General features: G+C 42.2%; 1 protein-coding gene across 1 annotated transcript in view; it reads right to left on the bottom strand.

Annotated features, from left to right (window-relative positions):
• Positions 1 to 7315: 7315 nt before the first annotated feature.
• TMEM163 (transmembrane protein 163) overlaps positions 7316 to 19909 on the bottom strand; it is a 218410-nt gene continuing 205816 nt past the window's right edge. The window contains exons 7-8 of the mRNA XM_006258108.4: positions 10628 to 10769; positions 7316 to 8544 (exon numbers count right to left, since the gene is read on the bottom strand). Coding sequence (XP_006258170.2) covers positions 8484 to 8544; positions 10628 to 10769 — 203 coding nt within the window. The 3' untranslated portion in view covers positions 7316 to 8483. The remainder of the gene's footprint in view (positions 8545 to 10627; positions 10770 to 19909) is intronic.

Here is a 19909-nt window from a genome sequence, read left to right as displayed (position 1 = left end):
GGCCCCTCTATATGTGCAGGTAAAGGTGCAATAGGATCTAATGAGTGATCCGCACAGGTGCACCTCCTGCCATGCCACATATGACTGTGGGATTGTGAATTAGATCCCACTGCACCTTATTGCTGGTGCAGGGGGAACCCGATCATAGGTTCCCTCTACATGGGCAAGAAGCAAGCTTCTGTGGCTGGGAGCCCCCTCAGCTGTGGGGGCGCCCCATGCACTCCCGCAGCTGGGAGACTGCAGCTGCTGTGATGCCCCATGCACCTCTGGGACTGGGAGACTGCAGCAGCGCCTCACGGCTGCCAGGACCCAGGGCTGACAGTCCCTTCAGCTGCCGAACGCCCAGCCCTGGCCAGGCATGGTGCACCCAGTCAGCTGACAGTGCTCCCAGCTGCAGGGGCAGACACTGCTATACATGCAGATTAAAGCTGGATAGCAACCAGCTATGAAGTTAGTACACATTTTCCAACAATAACTTTGCGGCTTTTTATGGTACAACAGTTAGTTTGCACATGTAACCAATATATATTAATTACACAATTAACCCAGTAATTGCATGATACATATAACACATAGAGGGAGCCGCTTGAGAATTTGGGCCATGTTTTTGGCTGAATAAACAGCCATATCTCCGTCAACTTCAGTGGAGCTTTCCTTAGTTCATTAGCTGAGGCTCTAGCTCCTTTTGTCTAATTTTGCTAATTTTGATATCAAGAATCACTACTATTAGACCATTCCTGTGTTTTAAGGGACTGAATTTAGTACAGAAGATAGGTGCAAAATGAATGGCCATGGAAGTTGGGCCTCCAGAGACATGCTCAGCACAATCTATCCATCCTGCAAGCTTCTTCTAGTGCCTATTCACCCCCTCAGCTTTATCTGCCCTGCTGCTGAGGTGGTAGTTCAGTCCCCAGTCCTTTTCACTCCTTGCCAACAGGTCAACATTGTAGGGATTGGGGGGAAAAGACTACAAAGTCCCATTTTTTTCTGGCCTCCAGCTTTGTTCCACTGGTATGTGAACCTTAACAGACAAGAAGGTTTGGCTAGGTTTTCTCTCTCTCTCTAATTTCCTTCTCTTTGCCCAACCTGAATTCCCCACTGAATGCTTGTTCCTTCTTTCATCTTTTTTCTTCCCTCCATGAGACCTCCTCCACCTTTCCCCTGCCACAGGAGTTTTCTTGTAAATGCATAATCCAGCAAGCAGGCCATAGGAGATGTAGAGCAATGGTTCTCAACCTTTATAGACTCAAGGTACCCCTCATTAGCTTCAAGACACCCCTCGGAAATTCCAGCTCTTAGCTTTCATTTGTTTCTTCACTACAGAAAGATAGCAGAGCGATTCAAAGAACTCAGAATGACCCCAACAGGTCAGAATGTTTTTGACACTATTGATTCCTATTTAAAATCTCTGGGTTTATCTTACGAATTATGTATAGGTTTTTGCACACCTGAAGGTGCTAATATTGCACAGCACCCTATGGCACCCTCCCCTCCACTCTAGGGTGCTGTAGCGCCCTAGTTAAGAACAGATGTGGAGGATAACCTGGTTTTTTGTAGCAATGGTCGTGCAGAGCATGTGTTGACTTGCATTAAACCTCAGAGAAGCAGAATTAGGTTGGAAGAAGTGATTTAATGTTCTGAATGTGTGGGCAGGGAAAGTTGCTTTCCCTAAACTATGTTAGAAGCTGCCAGGGTCTCTGTTGCCCTACTGTTCTTCCAGATGTAATTATAATTCAGTTAAAATTTGCTGACAAGAAATAGCGTGGCACGATGTACAGATTTTTGTGATGCCAGGGTATAGTTAAATAGCAAACTCCAGCACTTGCAACTGGTGGCATGTCCTAGTTAAGCCTAGGCAGCTGACAAGAGAGGGAATTGTGTGATATCTGCAAGTTGTCACCTGGTTTTTCAGTCTGGCTTCAGCGCCGCAGCCGCGTGTTTTAAACATTAGTTATATTAAGCAGTTTAGTATGTTAAGGCTGCATGAGCACATGATGTCTTTCTGCTGCAGTTCCCTGGCCCTGCTCTTCCAAGTACCTTTTGTACCGGAAAGGGCTTGCTATTTCAGTCAAGAAGCACGTGTGCAGCCCTACAGGGTCAGACCTCTTGTTCCATCTCTCCTTGGCCTGCCCCCTGCTCTTCCAGATTAAAACAGATGGGAAAGTAATCATGGGTGTTCCTAATACCGGCCATCAAAGTCTCTGTGCCAAAGCACTAACATCTGCCAGCATCCCATGAATCACTAGGGAGCACTGTTTATTCCAACCCTGTCAGCTAGATCTAGAAATGTTTTAACCCTTTCATTTCCCACCTGATCCCCCTAAACTGTTCTTCAGCTTTCAACAGCAGGCACAGGCTTCTGTGAGATGGTGGGGAATTGCAGCTGGATACAAAGTCAGTTCAGCTTCAGCCATGGTCCAAACTCATAACAGGAAAAACAGGCGAGAGCAGGCTCTAGGGTAAAAATACACATTATCATAGAGAAGTAGAAGGGGCCTCCAGAGATGATCTAGTCCAACCTCCTGCCTGAGGCTGGATCTTCCCTCTCCAAACCATCTCACGCAATCCATAATCTAAAGTCTTTGTAAAACTGGTGTCAGTCCTAACACAATACGAGACAAAACACCCTAACCTACCTAGAGGTAAAACAGGGGGACAACAAAAGTGGTTCAGGATAGCTGCAGAACAGCAACTGCACATGTCTATTAATCAGATTTTAAAGGGTACATATTTGAATTTTGCCTTCTAGTTTCCCTGTCACTGGTTCCATCTGTGGGTTTAACACTGCCGGGATCCCATTCAGTGATGCCCTTCCTCCAAATTCAGACAACCTCCCCTTCCCTGTGCGTCAGGGATGAGGCATCTGAGTGCATTAGATCCCAGTGACCATCGGCAGCAGGGATTTTCCTTGTTGAATTCCTTAACTTGCTAATTTTGCTAAATAAACTACCACCGCTCTTGTCCCCAGGTGAGCCTAGTTTCATGTACTGCTTGTCTAAAGTGGGGCAAGAGCAGCTCTGGCAGCCCCCTCGGCCCCGGGCCAGCTGGGAACAGCAGCAGTGGTAGCAGAGGAGGGGAGGGAAGGTGCTGCTGAGCATGAATTTGAAAGAAGTGTGTGTTCAGGAGTGAATTCTTACTTGCCTTGGAAACAAAAAAAAAATATCCCTGGTTGCTGCTCCAACAGCCTAGTCTGAAAGGAGAGGGCGACCACAGCATCGCACCCGTTTGAGATCTGCCTCTTGGCGGGCAGTGGCACCTCATGGTTGATGCCATGTCTTGAACTTCAATCTTGTGACTGCAACAATATTCCCAGCGCTTACCTTGGAGGAGAAATGGAGGAGGAATGGCTTCCTTGACTGCCTGCTACTGATTAATCACTGCTTGCACTTAGCCTTCTCCCCAGAGCTACCTGCCAGGACACAGGACTGCTTGCCTTAGGAGCAGAACGCATTTCACCCTGCTGCTTTCCAGTAAATATTGTGCTATGCAGAAAAATGTTTTTTCATAGCATCGCTTGGTGGCAGCAGAAGTGACACAGTGAGATGAGCAGGACATGAATGGTGCTGGAAGTAAATGATAGAATAAAACTTTCTGCATCTTCTGGTTGAATATTTCCAGACAATGGCTGTCTGATCACCAAGCATATCGCTTTATTGTTGCCTCGCATTGATTCTAGCAGAAACTGCCTGGACAAACAGCCTCCCATTCAACATGTCATCCTAGGAGACTTGAAAACTGGAAACCAAGTCAATTCTTGACAGAGATGCTGGACTGATAGCCTAGGAAATATCCAGCGCCAGATCTGATCCTGATTCCCTGTACTGCCTATCACTGGACTTTCTGGTTAAGAGTGAGTCGCACTCATTCGGTGTTTTAGTACCTGTGCTGATGCTGCCAAATAGAATAGTGCCTTATGTTATAGGAATGGCCGCTGCAGGCCACCCTGCAAAGCATGCATCCAGATCCAAACCTCCCCAGGCTTGGAGGAACTTTGTATGCAGTTTCTATAAGGAGAATCCCCACCTTGTGGCTTACAGCACATAAGGCTTATCTGCAGCTTTCAAACCCTTGCTAAAAGTAGATCAAAGTGAAAGATGGAACAAACAGACACAGGATACTAGCGCAGTCATTTTCTGGGAAGAGATTTGGGTTAAAATTTGGCTTTAGGGCAAAATGAGGTTGTAAAAGTAATTTTCACTTTGGTTACTTCATTGTTAAACAGGGCTAGCACTTGCCTATCTCACAGCAGGTCTTCTGGGATCGAGCTGTTCTTCAGCTGTGGTAACGTTCAGTAGGTGACGTCTGGGGTTTCACAGGCAATGAGGCAGTATCACACAATTGCTGCACAGTATAACATTGTTTGCAGCCTCCACTCGGGAGAATCCGTATCAGACCCAGACCATCACTTTCTGATGTTTCTTTCCAGTCTTGGTAACATCACTCTGACTGCTGCTTCTTCCTAGCTCACATAGTCCACTAGTCATATGGAAGCCAACATTTCTTTGTCCTTGAATGCAATTCTTCCCTAGGAACTTCTTGAACATTTTGTATTAGCAACTTACTCCATCAGTTCATGGTCAACACAATTGGGCAATACAATGCACTTAAAGGGTGATGTTTTTCAAAAGCATTTAGTGATTGCATGGTAGAAATCCTGGAAATCTTGTGCTTCTAAGCTATTCAGGCTTTTCGAAATTTCACTTTTTAAATTAGCGTAAATGAAAGAAGACACAAGGTCTGGGTTTGTTTCATAACCCTCGGTCAGGTGTTTGCCCTATAATTTTGAGGTAATAGAAATACAATCAACAAGACTGTTCATACTGGTAGCACTGCTTACTGTTTACTAGCAGTAGATTTTTTTTTAATTCCTTAAAGAATCCATCAGCATTCTTAGTCATTGCTCCATAAATGCGACCCGCTAAAATAGTTGGAGTGCTAGAGACAGACTGTAAGAGGGCTTGGTTTGATTTCTGAATAGCAGAACTCTGCATTACGGCTGCACTGGCTTTTACCTCTTAAGGCCCCACTTATCGCAAGTGTTTCTATAATGTTCTTGTATTTACTTGCTAATGAATAGCTATTGAGTTCTTGATGATAGACTGGCCTTTAACACATGTATAGTAATCAAAAGCTGCTGGAATTAGTTTAAATTGAATAATACTACTTGAGGATTGATTATTCATTTTGGTGGATGAGTCATACCTCTCATTTCTTAATTACATAGCTGGGGCACTGCTACTTGTACTTACCTACGTGATGAAGGGGGTTTCAAAGTTCTGTGCAGGGACTTATGCAAACCTCTCAGTTATTTACCTTTTAACTTCACATGCACACAACCTACCAGTAGTCCTTGGCTGCTGTTTAAATCAGTCACTAATGATAGCTGACGGGCAGAATAACCTAAAACAATTTAAGGTAGGCATAGACTGATTTTTCTGTGAAAAGCCAAAGCTCAGTGGCTTCTATATTGCACTAGTCACATCAGAAGTTGGGAAATATTTCCAAAATATGTGGTGCTGGCCCCCTGTTGGAGATGGACCTTGCGTCTGTCTGGTTCAGTATCCTATCTAACTAAACGTCATTCCCATTCTCCTTCAACCAAGCAGCGAGACCGATGAGGGCTGGAGTATTAAGCCACTTGGGTGGCAACAGAGCTTTGCTAGAAATGAATAGTTCTCTAGTGCCACTTGCTCAGTGATTCCATGGACTGAAGAATATTTGTGCTTAAGACATTTAAGGCACCAGCCCTTAGCAATCAGCAATGAAACATCTGTTCCATCAATCTCCACGAAGAACTACAAGTTACTGAAGACAGACGATGATTGGAAAATTATTAAGACTAAACAAGAGCTTGGTAAACACTGATTTACTTCATGCTTCGGAGAAGTTTCTGGAGAACTGCAGTTCACAATATGTATTTGCTGTTTTTAACAAAAAAAATCCAACTTCTGCCAAATGCACCATGCATTCCAATACACTACTGCTTTTCTGGGAATTTTGTCCAGTATGTTCTCTTACCTAATACTTGTTCTGTCAACAATTGTGCATCACAAGGGAAGTGAACACTGTATTTCATGGTATCAGTCAAATTATGGGCTTGATTTTGAATTTGAATCTTTGTTCTTGAATTTTTGCTATTGCTGTTCTAATACTGCTTATTCCTTAGTGCCTAGAAAACACTGTACAAGTCCTGACTTGACACCAATTCAATAACATTAACTAGATGCTAGCGAAAGAAATGTATTTAATGGTTAAAAAAATAAATTTCCACCCTATCTGTTGTCCATATAGCACCAAAGGAAGCAATAGAAAAATATAAACTAGATTCCTCTGGCAGTGGGTTGTTTTACTTGGGTATACAATTTTTCACTTTATTGCTAAACTGCATGGGTATAAGCATACATGTTAAACCAGAGGAGATGAATGAACCATTACAGATGCGTTCAAATCAAGTGTCAAAACGAGGAAAGAGGCAGAAATGACTGAAGTTCACTTGCTTCTTCCACTGACCCTTTCCAAATTTTCTACACTGTAGGACCTACAGAAACATGGCCAGGAGCTACTAGCACTTTCATGCATCTGTCCCCTATTACATTACTTTATATATCCATCACTGAGCCACCCATTTTGCAAGGGGAAGAGCCACTAGATGAAGACTGCTCCAAGTTGGATTAAACTACAGTGAGTGGAAAAGCTAGGAAGTCTCATAGCCTCTTCTCTGTGCCCCTTTTCCAGGATCTCTCACTGGTGGACAAGCCCTCCCGCTGTTTTCCCTGGAAGAAACGAGCCCCTTCTCCACATTACATTTATGCTGCAATTAATATGCCATAAAATGGTAAACCAGCCATAAAAATGTTCTACATAGAATGTATATATAATGTAAAAACATTTTTATGGTAGGCTTGTATGGTACCTTAAATTGAACATGTGGCAGGTACAGGGCTGGGGCCAACAATTAGTTGATTTTTTTTTTTGGCTCTGACCAGTCTTGAACCAGCCCTGGGTGCAATCCAAGCCAGGGCAGACAATCAGCTGCCCTGGACCTGTGGGCAACCAGCTTTCAACTTGCAAGTGTAAGGGTAGCCTGGGATCGTGAAAAGTAGAAAGGGCAGAATTGAGATCTGATCCCCAGTCCCAAAATCACATCATCTTGCCCTGCACATATGACATAGAAGATAACACTTCAGCCAGAATGAAATAGCCTTCTCTTTATCATGGTCTTTACTGACAGTACATCAGCTCTCATGCATGCAGTTCCAGACCCCACATGAGCTCCCTGTGCTTGACGTGGTACGATCATACAGGTCAGAACAAGACGGCTGATTTTTTTTTAATCCACTTGGAAACCAACAGAAGGTCACAATTTTGACTCACTTTTCCATGCACCTTGAAATGTACAAAGTATGAAGTAGGTGGCAGTAGCCAGAGAATCAAGTTTAATGGGCTCTTATACAGGAAGACTTTGTTTTAATTTTGGTTCTAGTTTTAATTACAGGTACTGTATAAAATAGATAATGATTTTATTGATTATACATCATGATTCTTGTGTATTATAGCAGGATACTAAGAAATACATAAGAATGTATGGTGGAAGGTGAACAATGTTTTACAGAATAATCTAAATCTAACAGATAGATCTATAATCTCACCACCAATTGGAAGTCATCACTGCTGTACCATCATCAGACTACAGAGCAACCACATAGTCACACACACTGGTATATCTGTGTATAATACAGTAAAAGCTTGAGGACTACGTTTCTCAAACAAGTTTTCCTCTTTAGGTTTCTTTTTGGCTTTTGTTTGTACAGTAATACCATTGGCTTGTTTGGACCATGCAAGGCATTATGCTGTGTGTTACTTCTTAAAAATAGAATTTGCCCTTGAAAAGGCATGAGGTTCAGATTTTATATTAAACTTTCTGATAACAAAACGTGTAGGGTTTGTGTTATTTCTTTCCAGTGAAATCCATTCTCTTAAATCAAAAGGGGTTGAGAGAAAAAAAATCATATTATTTCAGTGCTTTAAGCTACACACTTTTTAGTGTCCATAATCTACATAATACAACCTTTAGTGGTTAGCTGAAGAGGTTAGCAATGGCTGTAATTCAAAGTTACAGCACAAGTCTGGGCTAACATTTAAAAAAAAAAAAAATTGGCACCTCTTATTTACACACATCGGTAGGAACGATTTCACTCTGGAACGCAGAATACAGCAGCTGGTTTAGAACTGCAAACCGTGTACATTGTCTACTGTCACAGGATTCAATAGCATACTTGAAAGGAAAATGCTGCTGTTTTGTTGAGTTGTAAGCAGTGTGCACATTTGCCTGTTATACAGAGAGATTTCCCATTAAAACAAACGTTAAAAGAAAATATACAACGGGAAACAAACTGCATATTCAGTAAAAGACCATTGGCTCCACTTGCCAAAACATATGATACTACAGTTTACAGTCTTTACAGCGGAGAGGGGATTCATCTTCATTCAAACATTTCATAGTGGCGCGTTTGCCTGACGCGAGGGACCATATCGATAAGCAGCCTGCAAAGGAAAGCACAAGTAACTTTAGTAGAGTTGCAGGGGGAGAGCACAGGAGGTGTCATCAGATCTCATCATCTTTTCAGTGCTGATCTGAAGGACCCCAGCCTAGAGACAATACCAAGCTACAGGGAGGCATAAGGAGCAGGGAGTCTTCCTCCGAAGTCTGTGAAATACCAGGGGTGCTTCCCTGCAATTTAGAAAATTTAAATACAAAGAGCTAGCTAAAGCAAACCCCATAGCTCGGTGCTGGGATGGAGGGGTGCAAAAAGGAGGCAGTGCTGCAGCAGGAGTTACCTAGAAGAATTCTGGTTCAGCCAAGGTCAGGGATCTCCCTGACAGCCTGGAAGGGGATCCAGTGTTTACTGCCCTCTGCTTCGAAAAAACCCTTTACCATAGAGGAGAGAAAATGGCAAGGGCAGCACTTCTCAGTACAATCAGCTTAGTCACCAGAATTTAAAAAAATATAGCTGTTGGGCCACATCTCAGCAAAGATCCTTTTTGCCAAGATCTACTGCCCAGCAATCTGGAGTCCATTCAAATGGCTCATAGGTCTCCACCTCCATTCCTTTTTTGGCTATGAAGTAGGAGATGGGGAAAAGCCTACTTAAAAAAACTTTAAAAACTTTAAAAAATGTTTGTAAAGAGGTTTGCAATTCTTTACAGCTGAACAATGAAATTGATGTCAAGATTTCATTTAATTTCAATAGGGTTGGAAAGAATTTCAGCTCTGATCTTTGGGTATACACACTGATATATTCTGTAGAGTTAATGGGAGGCCAATATTAAGTTTGTTATTTAAATACAGTTCTAGTCTTAATTATGGAACAACTATGAGTGACACCCTCCTATAATTTCACACCAAGATGGGCTTAGAAATGTCATCAAAATATTTGGGAGGAAATTCTGCCCAGGAACTGTGGCAGTGTTTGAAGTATCTCAGATCCAGAGGATCACACATACAAAAGGGATTTTAGCTAAAATAAGATTTTTATTTTTTTTTTAACTCCTAAAATATTTTCCTTTTTTTTTTTCTTGACTTTCCTCTAATTCGTACAATATGGCCTAGCTCTTTTTTAAGCTCCCACCCACCCAACTCTGTCTTAGTGTTGACAGCTACTGTCTGAAGTTCCAAGATTTATTTCAGAGGAGTTGTATAAAACTCTGACAAGGCTTATTATTCTTGAACAAACCATTGTCAAAGCTGGTATGTTGGGTACAGCAAATACCTACCAGCAGAATTTATGTTAAGAGCGAAATGTAATTAAATTACAGGAAAGGTCTCTATTTCATTTCTCTGTTCTATTTCCACTGCAAAATTAGGTTTGACATCGTTTTGTTCTTCAAATTCTAACAATTCATCAATTAAAAAAAAAAGTCTGGGAATATTTTGTCCAAATATTCCAGAGAGACGAGCTGTTCATGGCATTGGTACAGAGACTCTCCTTTACCTCCTGGTTGTCTTTTTTGTAGCTAGAGCCTCTGGATCAGATTCTCCTCTACCATTAGACACCTAAATGCCACTATCCCCCCCTGCTCAAGTCCTTTAAAATCCATTACTTGATCTACTTTTGTAACACACAGTCATCCTTAGCCTCGTAAAAAGAGCAGCAAAGAGGAAAAAGGGGAAAAATAGCAACAATTTTTCAGGAACTCCAGCAGAGTGGAATAGGATATCCCGTGGGTGTCTAAGTCCACTTAGGTGCCTAATAGGTAAAATAAGATCTTGCCCTCTGTTCTGCCTGCCACATAACCTCACAGCGATATCATCACTTCTTGTCCTTGAAGCTAGCTACCCTCCAGCTCACATCCACTTGTGCATGAGCTACTTACCAGAGAATTAACAACTTCTTTCACGCATCATTGACTCCAATAATTTTACAAGACCTGTCATAATGTGATGAGAGCTGCCAAGCAACAAGGTCCAAGGGAATTGGTGAACTACCAACAGTGTGCATCGGCACACACACGCCAGATGAAGAACACTTGTGTTCATTAAGATGCAAAACAGGTAACATGTACAATCATGTGTTGCATAAAGATGGTTGCTGACAGAACAGAAGGAAACATAAGAAGCTTAACTCACTTGATTCCATAGGCGAGTATTGTAAGTCCAATTAGGACTCCTATACTGCCATCCAGGTACCAAACAGAAGCATTGTGTTTAAAAACTTCTGCACTGAGAAGGATAGAAAATCCCATTACTCCTCCTACAAGAGAGTTGAAACCTACAAGAGAGGGAAAAAAACAAATCAGTGAAGGAACCGACCCTCTTGGCATCAGCTTTCACCATCGCAGCTAAGAGGAGACTGCCTGAGAAGAGCTAGTCCAGCGCAGGTGAGGCTAGAGGGCAAAGACACTATAAGTTACCAGACAGTCAAGCCCAGTTAATGTTGTGCCACACTGAGGCAGTTTGTCCATTGCCAAAGTTACAGGTTATTAAGAGGCTTCATTTGGAAAAAGCAAATTATGAATGTTCACTGTCTCCCCCGTATTTCCCAGTGGCCATCATTGTTTTTCACAGCCAGAGTGAATAACTCTCCCCCCCCCCACACCCCCAGCATACTACGGGTCACCATTTTTTCTGCTTTTCAGTCTTCTAGTCAGTGAGTCTTTCCTCAAGTTCAAAGAGGTGGTCAGAGTCATTCTATGTTCACAATGTTACACATCCACAAAATAAAACCAAAGGTGATCCATATCATTGGTGGCCTTGCTTAGTTCCTACTTAGTGTATTCTTTTCCCAAAAAGCTTTATTCCTTCTAGTTTCCACACTTGCAAAGTCACCTTTGTCTCTGACAAGTAAGCAAAATCTCTCTCCCACTGCCATCATGGATGAAGGTTCTTCTGAGTAAATGATATGCTCTGACACCTGTGCATCCCTCCTGTGGTCCAAGCATACCCTTAGGCTAGGGACAGACATCACACATAAACTGGTTTAAGTGATCAGAAACTAGTTTAAACTTGTAACAGAACAGAGGTTCAGTGCACAGAAACCAGTTTGAGGATGGCTGAAACCAGTTTGAGATAAACCTGGTTGAATGGACTATCAGACTTAACTGTTTTGGGTCAAACCGGTTTATGCAATGACTGCCCCAGACCCCTTCCTGGTTTAAGATATACCAGACTACCTCAGCATCCTGGCATGCTCTTTGGGCTCGGTGGGGCTCTCTGCTCCACAGCCAGGCTGCCCCTCAGGGACTGAAGGCTATTGCCCCCCGCCCCCCAACCTCCCTGCTAAGCAGGAATTCCCCTCTCCTTTGCGGTGAGGTGTCTATGTATTAGCTAACAGACCACATGGTGGCTACGGTCCATGCTGAATCAACAGGTAGAATCAGCAGGTAGCTGATAATATCCTTCTGTTGTTTTCTTAATAGGGTGATAAATACTGAGTTAGGGGGGTGATAAACACTGTTATCAATTCCCCGCTGGGCTAATCAGTGTGTCCTGCCGGGGCCTGGCCACCCCCCCCCCCCCCCCCAGCTCAGCCCTGTCCGAGGGAAGGGAGGGCTGCTCTAGCACCCTCCAGCTTCTAGTCTGAGCCACTGCAGGCATGTGCAGGCATTTCTGGGATGTCTGTGCAGTTACAAAGTGATGCCTAGCCATGTTAGACTAACCTGCAAAGATTGAATCAATTCAGGCTCAGGCTTTTTGAATGTCTGTCCCTAACCTTAATAACAAGACTGCTCAAACTGTTTCCCATTTGTTCCCCAAATATACCATAAGGTCTTCATGCCTGTCACTCACAGGCTTAATAAAATTCTTTTACATTAAATTAAACTTTTGTCCTCTTTTAACCTGTAAGATTGCCCTTTTGAGTGCCTTTTGTTTCCTGGAGCCTTTTCTCACAACTGCTGCTAGGCACAGATAACATTTTATAGATGCAGAACTGAGCTTGTAAGGGCTAGAGCCAATAAGGGACATGGTCAGAACACCCCCAGCCGTGCTTTAAAGCAGTCAGCTCTACTCACTTCTTTGAAAGAAGAGCCTACACTCAGGAGACGAATCCAGGCTGCAGGTCAGGATGGCAAATGCTGCTTGCATAATGCAAGTCCTGGTAACTAAATCTTTTGGTCCATCAGCCATGATCACTGAGACTGCCAGTGGTGCCATCTTGTATAGCCTATTGTTCTCAACAAGAAACCTTCACATAGCTCAGCACTTAGAGACACTCAAAGAACTTCACAATCATTGATTGACTGAAGCCTCCTCTTGCTCCTGTGACACTGGTAAGTGGAGATATAACACCTATTTCATATATGGATAAACTGAAGCACAGAAATACAGGGATGGCTGGAACCTCCTGGATCACTAAGTCCCCTGTTATTACAGGTAGACACATTACCTGGTTTCCACGAACAGATCAAGTCAGAGGTATTATTTGCCCCAAGTCGCACAGAAGTTTAGGACAGAACACAAGAGTAGCTGCCTCCTGCTCCAAGCCCTAAACTATCTCATCTCCTTTATTAGGGGCTTTGCAGGGAGGAATTTTGCATTCTCACAGTGAAGAACTGCAAGCTATGAACTTTTCCAGACTGGGCCTAGTTGTCCTTTTGAAATGATTATCCTGTCCCTCTCCCAGCAAATGCACTTGTTCCCTAACAGCCATTTTTTGGTGGTTTATCCAATCTAGCTTTAAAAGCCCCAAGAAAGGGGCTTTCACCTTTTCCATGTTGGAGATTATTCTACAGGCTAACACATCTCGAGTCTGGAAGTTCTTCTGACATTTTCATCCCATACTTTTAAATTTTAATCTCTCATTCTTCCAGCTGATGTTTCATTTTGCCCATCAAGTAGGACATGCTGTTATGTTCTCTTTGGGTCTGGCTGGAAGACAAAATTCCTTATTGTGAAAAAGTTTGAAGTTTTTTGCAATGAGAAAGGCAGGGACAATCATTTTAGTAGCTATAGCAAGTGTCGGAGGTTTGGGTTCACCTGTTCATCTTAGGTAAGTGCCTTAATCAACGAGCTATTGGTTGTTTTGGGATGGGAAATTCTGTCTTTGACTGCAAGAATTTTCTGTCAAATCTAATGTTTCCATTAACTGTTTTGGTTTCAACAAATCAGCATTTTCTATCTCAAACCATCATTCTGTTGAAAAATGCTCTACTGGTTTTAGTTGTTTTTAAGGTCCTATTAGCCTGATTGCATGTACTTCACTCTTTTAAGCTTTTAAACTCTTTTAAATCAATCCCTTCTCCTACATACTTTTTGTTGTTGCTCTCTGAGCTCTCTTGTATTTATCAGTAACCTTCTGGTAACATGCAGAGAAGAGAAACAGAATAATTGCTGAACTCTTCATTCCTGACATTTCAGTAGTGAATATCATGGCCTTTGGGCTAATTGTTACTTGTTTACATTTACACTGATTTCTGCAAGACTGTTTCCGAGGCAGGAACAGACTTCATTCATTTCCCGGTTCTAAATATTTGAGCATTTAAATACTATAGGAATACATTTGCATTGACTTTCTCCCTCCAATTACTCATGCTCCTAAGACAGACTAAAATCCACTCCACATGCTTTTGAGGATATGCTTAAAAATGGTATCTAGGTTACAAATGCTTGTGAGTGGAACAAGAAGCAGCAATCTGGAAATGACTGAGCCATTATTGAGTGTTTTCTCAAACTGTTGTATTCTGTGAGCTTAATATGACTTAAATTATATGCCGAGAACTTTTAAGGTCAACCTGCCCTTGAATACCTGTAAGACGTCTAGCGGAAACTTTGCATGTATGATGGGACAACTGGGCCATTAGAATCTAACTAAAATTAAAATAATAGTCTATACTAGATAATATTCTGAAATGTGCTAATATATTTAGTAGGGTTGAAGTATTGTTGTAGACAGGACAGGAAATATTCTTGCCCAGAAACATGTGAGAACCAAGTCACTCTGAATCCCAGCCCTACCCTCCAACGTATCTACTACACCCCCCAGCTTGGTGTCATCCACGAACTTGCTGAGGCTGCACTCCATCCCGTCTTCCAGACCACTAATGAAGATATTGAACAAAACCAGCCCCAGGACTGACTACTTGATACTGGCTGCTGACTAGACAGTGAGCCATTGAGCCCAACAATCTAGCCAGCTTTCTACCCATCTTACAGTCCATTCATCCAACCCATACTTCCTCGGCTCAATACCATGGGAGATGGTATCGAAAGCCTTGTTAAAGTCAAGATATATCATGTCCACTGCTTTCCCTGCATCCACAGAGCCAATTATCTCATCACAGAAAGCAATCAGGTTGGCCAGGTATGACTTGCCCTTGGTGAATACAAGCTTTGGTAGCTGGCATGACAAGGCTCCCCCTCCCTCCTCTGGCTTCTGATTCCTGCCTCTACTCCTGGGTGGACTGAGGTGGAACAGGGTGGTAGAAGGGTGTTGCACATGCAGGGGGGGAAATCCAGGCTGCCCATGCTGCAAAAGGAAAGCCATGCACACATGCAAGTGAGTCTGTACTGTACTGTACGCACTGTACACACTATGCATGCATAGCAGTAAAAGGTCAAGCTTTCCAGGCTGTGCACATGGCAGAGGAGAGATGAGCTATGCACATGGTTGGGGGGGGGAGCCACACTGCCCACATGGTAGGAGGGAGATGAACTGTCCGCACAGTATGGGGAATGCTGGGGTCTGTCCCCCCTCCCCCGCCCCCACCATCCAGAAGTGGGACTGTCCTGATCTAGCCTAATGCCCTGTACAGATACAGGACTCCCTGTCCTTAAGCAACCTGACACAGACACCATCTGCCTCCTCTTGAAAATCTTTCACCTAGGTAATTTTTTTCATTGTCCAGTTAGGACACCTTTCCTGAGATTAAATCTAAATTTGTTTTGCTGCAGTTTAAACCCATTGCTTCATGTCCAACCTTCTGTGGCAAGGGGAAACAATTCTTTAACCCACTCTTTACAGCAGCCTGCTGTCCCGTCTCCCCTTACATCCCGCTCCTCCAGGCTAAACATACCTAGTTCTTTCAAATGCCTTCATATGACTTGTATTCAACCCTTTTAACATCTTTGACATTTGACTTAGTATCTTCTCCAGCTTCTTTACATCCTCCTTAAAATGTGGTGCCCAGAACTTGGCTTAATACTGTTGCTGAGGCCTAACCAGCACTGAGCATAATGACACTATCACCTCCTATGTTTTGCATACAATTCTTCTGTTGGTGCAGCAGATTGCATTTGCGTCATTTTTTTTTCCAGAAGCAGCAGCATATTGCCAACTCACGCTGAGTTTGTGATACATCATGACCCCACAAAATCCTTCTCAGCAGAGTTACTGGCTAGTCAGTTAGCTCCAATTCTGTGTTAAGCATTTGGCTTTCATTTCTTATGTTTTTGTCTCTATTGGATTTCATGTTGTCATCTATAGTCCACTTCTGTAATTTATTAAGATCCTTTTTTTAAATTCTAATCCCTGCCCCCCAACGTATTACAACCCTCATGTTTTCTGTCATCTGCAAACTTGATCAGTAAGCTCTCAATTCTTGCATCCAAATAATCGATGAAAATGTGAAATGGTATGAAAGCCAGAACAAACCCCTCTGGAATTTCTCCCATTTACTTATGAAAATGTCACATGGAGCTTTATCAAAAGCTCTACTGAAGTCTGTCATGTCCACTGCATTTCCTTCCTCAACCAAACCAACAAAGGTAGAGTAAACCCCCCTCTACTCTCATTCATTCCTGATGAACTTCTGCTGAAAAATTTTCTTGCTCCAAAATGATAAACAGAGTTAGACAGGAGTCTAATTTCCATTTCATAAAAAGTTTGTGATTTCAATCTTTTTCTATTCCAAAACTTAAAATCCTAGAAAAAAATTCTGCCAAGATTATTTTGGGGCTATTAAAATAGAATCAATCAATACAATGGAACACTTTTGTTCCAATTTATCTTTTTAAACTTTTTTAAATGTGTAAAAACAATTTCATTTTGAAAAATCATATAGAAGTGCAAAATCAAAATACTGTTACAAGATGTTGAAACAGAATATTTCAATATTAGTAAACCACTTTTTATTTCTATTTAAATGATTTTTTTGTTGGAACGGACTTGTTTGTAAATAGTTTTATTTTGATGAAAATAGTATCAGTCACTGTAAAAAACATTTCAATACAAAGATTTCTGACCAGCTTTCGTTCTCAGTGTACAGCAACTTCCTATGTCAAAGGGAGCTGCGCTCCTTCAAAGAGAGATGGTGAATATCCCAGCCAATCAAGTGTCATTCTGTATGACATACAATTTGTCTTGGAAAGATGAACTTACTGTCTATAATTGTCATGTTTCATGGTTCAAACTTTGTCAGATAACAGAAATGTATGAACAAAGAAGTCATTTCTCAGAATAAGAGAGAAAGGTCAATTCATGGCCACAATCAAGGGAGGCTGAAAAGAAGTGAAACCACAAAACAGAGAAAAACAATCTTTTCAAGAGATTGAAGATAAAATGTGTGAGTACTGATGTTTCTGCTGACTCCACAACTGTTCTAGCTTAATTCTGAAGACCGCAAGAACCTCTGTGAAATGCATTTAGTATTTAATGAAGAGATTCTTCAAGGTTTTCACCAGATTTAGAAACATCCACTAATCAGTTCCCATGCCAATTGGATCATGGAGATTGTATTAAAGCTTTCACTTTAGTTATATCACAAATGCACAGTCTTCTCCTACTAACATCTCAGGTGTGTGAGAAGTCAGATCTTGGTCAAATAGGCTGTTACGCCTGTTGAGAAATAGATTTGTTTTCATTAAAGCAGTTCAATGCAAAAGTTCCCCTCGTGCATTAATTCTCTCCAGGCTCCTTACAAATTTGCCCACCAAGGTAAGGTGACAAACAGGGGAATTTGACTGGACATTTGTAGAAGGTTTGGTATGGTATTTGTCTGGAAAGTAATCAGCCTGGAGAGCTATGATTAGATGTCTTCCCGGGACCCATCCTGTTCAACATTTTTATCAGAGATCTTGATGCAGAAACCAAATGTGTGCTTATGAAATCTGTGAATGACACAAAGCTTGGAGGTATTGTCAATATGGTAGGGACTGGATACAGGAAAAATCAGATTACCTTCTGAAGTGAAGCATTAAAAGGGGTATGAAGTTTAGTAAAATTATGGGCAAAGTTGTGCGCTTTAGTCAGAATTGTTATAAAACAAGGGCTCATAAGATCAAGCCAACGGAGGAAGGAAGGGACCTGAGAATACTGGTTGACTATAGGATGATCATGAACCACCACTGTGCTAGAGCTGTGAAAAAGTATGCAGCAAGTCTAGGGTGTATTAGGACAGATATCTTTGATAGGGACCAGAAGCAATAAAAACACTGTACAAGGCATTGCTAAGACGGCATGTAAAATACCATATTTCCTTGCACAAAACACGCACCTTTTTTCAAAATTCAGCTGCTAGAAATTGGGGTACACATTATAATCAAGGAAATACAGTAACAGGAATTTTTGCCACTTAAGTCTTGGCATGGCAAAAGCAAAAGTAAAGCTGCCGGTGCTGCATGCTGGACTTCCTAGCTTCTGACTGTGGATATGTCCTCTCCTCCCCAACAGAGGCTCACAAGGAAAGATCTTTTTTTCTTCGTTTTGCCTTTCAAAAGCAAGGTTTGTATTTTATTTGGGAGTGTGCTATATGTGAAAAAATATGGGATTTTGTAAACGTCTGGTAACCCATGTTCAAGAAAAGATTAATTTACACTGGACACATTCTTCATTCCCTTACCACCCAATATCTTTTATGGGCTGAGATTCAGCTAACTTGTCCTAAATGTTTAGCTTAGCAAAACACAGGCTAAGGGGAGATATTACTTCTTATAAATATGTTATTGCAACGAATATTAGGAAGGGAAAAAGGACTGTTTAAAACAGGGGTGGGCAATTATTTTGGGCGGAGGGCCGCTTACTGAGTTTTGGCAAGCCATCAAGGGCTGCATGACAGGCAGCCAGGGGCAGATAAATATTAATTTTGTAAATTTTTTAGGGGCCCCGTGGGCCAGATAGAATGGCCTGATGGGCCACATGCAGCCCATGGGCCGCATTTTGCCCACCCTTGCTTTAAAAGGTAGAGAATGTTACTGGTACATGTTCAAAAGGATTAAAATGGTTTAATAACAGATTTAGACTGGACATTTTTAAAAGGTTTCTAGCTATTAAACAAAAGATTTCAACATGTTCTTCCAAAGTGCTGTAAGGGTAAAGAAGCTAAACTGCTTCAAGATGGAGAGTGACAAGCATGTTCCTGGATCAGTAATCTGTACACGTGATATGTGAATTCAAGTAATTACAAGCTCCAGTGTTGAATACAGTAGAAAGATTATTTCCTATGTCTTACTTTTTGACTTTACCTCCCCTGTCTCTTTGTAGAGGTATCTGGCTATTTTATGCTTCAAGCTATTGGGTGCCGTTAAGGGTCATAAAGCCCTTTCCCTCTCCTGAATGCTTACAAGTTCCTGGAGGGGACAGGACCTTTTCATAGATTCATAGATGCGAGGGTCAGAAGGGACCTCAGCAGATCTTCGAGTCCAACCCCCTGCCTAGGCAGGAAAGAGTGTGGGGGTCAGATGACCCCAGTCAGATGCCTATCCAGCTGTTCTAGCTTTCTCTAACACATTAGATATTGGCCACAGCTAAGGTGGAAGCTTTCACTGAGGTGTGCTGGAAGTCCTGCTGGTGCTTGGAAATCTCTCAGGTACATGGCTGGAGGGTCCTAATTTTACACACAAGGTCAAACCAAGTAATTTCCCCCCATGTTGCAGCAATAGGGACTGTAAGAGCTTTTGCCTTCTTAGTGTGGGATCATCTGAGCACATATTAACCTAATAACTTCTCTTCCATTTCAGAGCACCCTCATCTCCCCTGTTTTACTCGTACTATGTTGTAAAATAGAGAGAGGTAGTTCGCAGTTTTAGTCTGAAGCCAGGTAGAAGGCAGGGCAGCATGGTACTTTATAGACTAACTGATTCAATAAGCTTTCCTGGGTGACAGCCTACTAGCATTTGACAAAGTTGGCTCCCACCCCCAAAAGTTTGTTTCTAGGAGGCAGTTAGTCTCTAAGATGCCACCCTGCCCTTCCTTCTGCGTGGTGTACAGTTTGCTTGGTTTAGTTTTCGTAAGTTCTTTTGTGGGCATGATGTAGGCGATGCCAGCAACGCACAAGTTTTAGGACTCTATGGACAAATCTTACTGAAGTGGATTCTTCCAAGGGTGACGGCTGTCTCGTGACGTGTCCAGTTCTATCTCACTACTGTTTCTTGGGATTTCTGTTTCGGCTGTGGGAGTGTCTCACTAATTCAGTAGTGCAACTGCTTTGCTCCTACAATTATTGGAGAAACATCTTTTCATCATTATAAACCAAAACA

Source organism: Alligator mississippiensis, chromosome 4, assembly GCF_030867095.1.
Source record: "Alligator mississippiensis isolate rAllMis1 chromosome 4, rAllMis1, whole genome shotgun sequence".
In the NCBI taxonomy this organism is placed as follows: Eukaryota; Metazoa; Chordata; order Crocodylia; family Alligatoridae; genus Alligator; species Alligator mississippiensis.
Note: the sequence above shows the minus strand (reverse complement) of the source record. Positions and strands in the feature narration are given on the sequence as shown.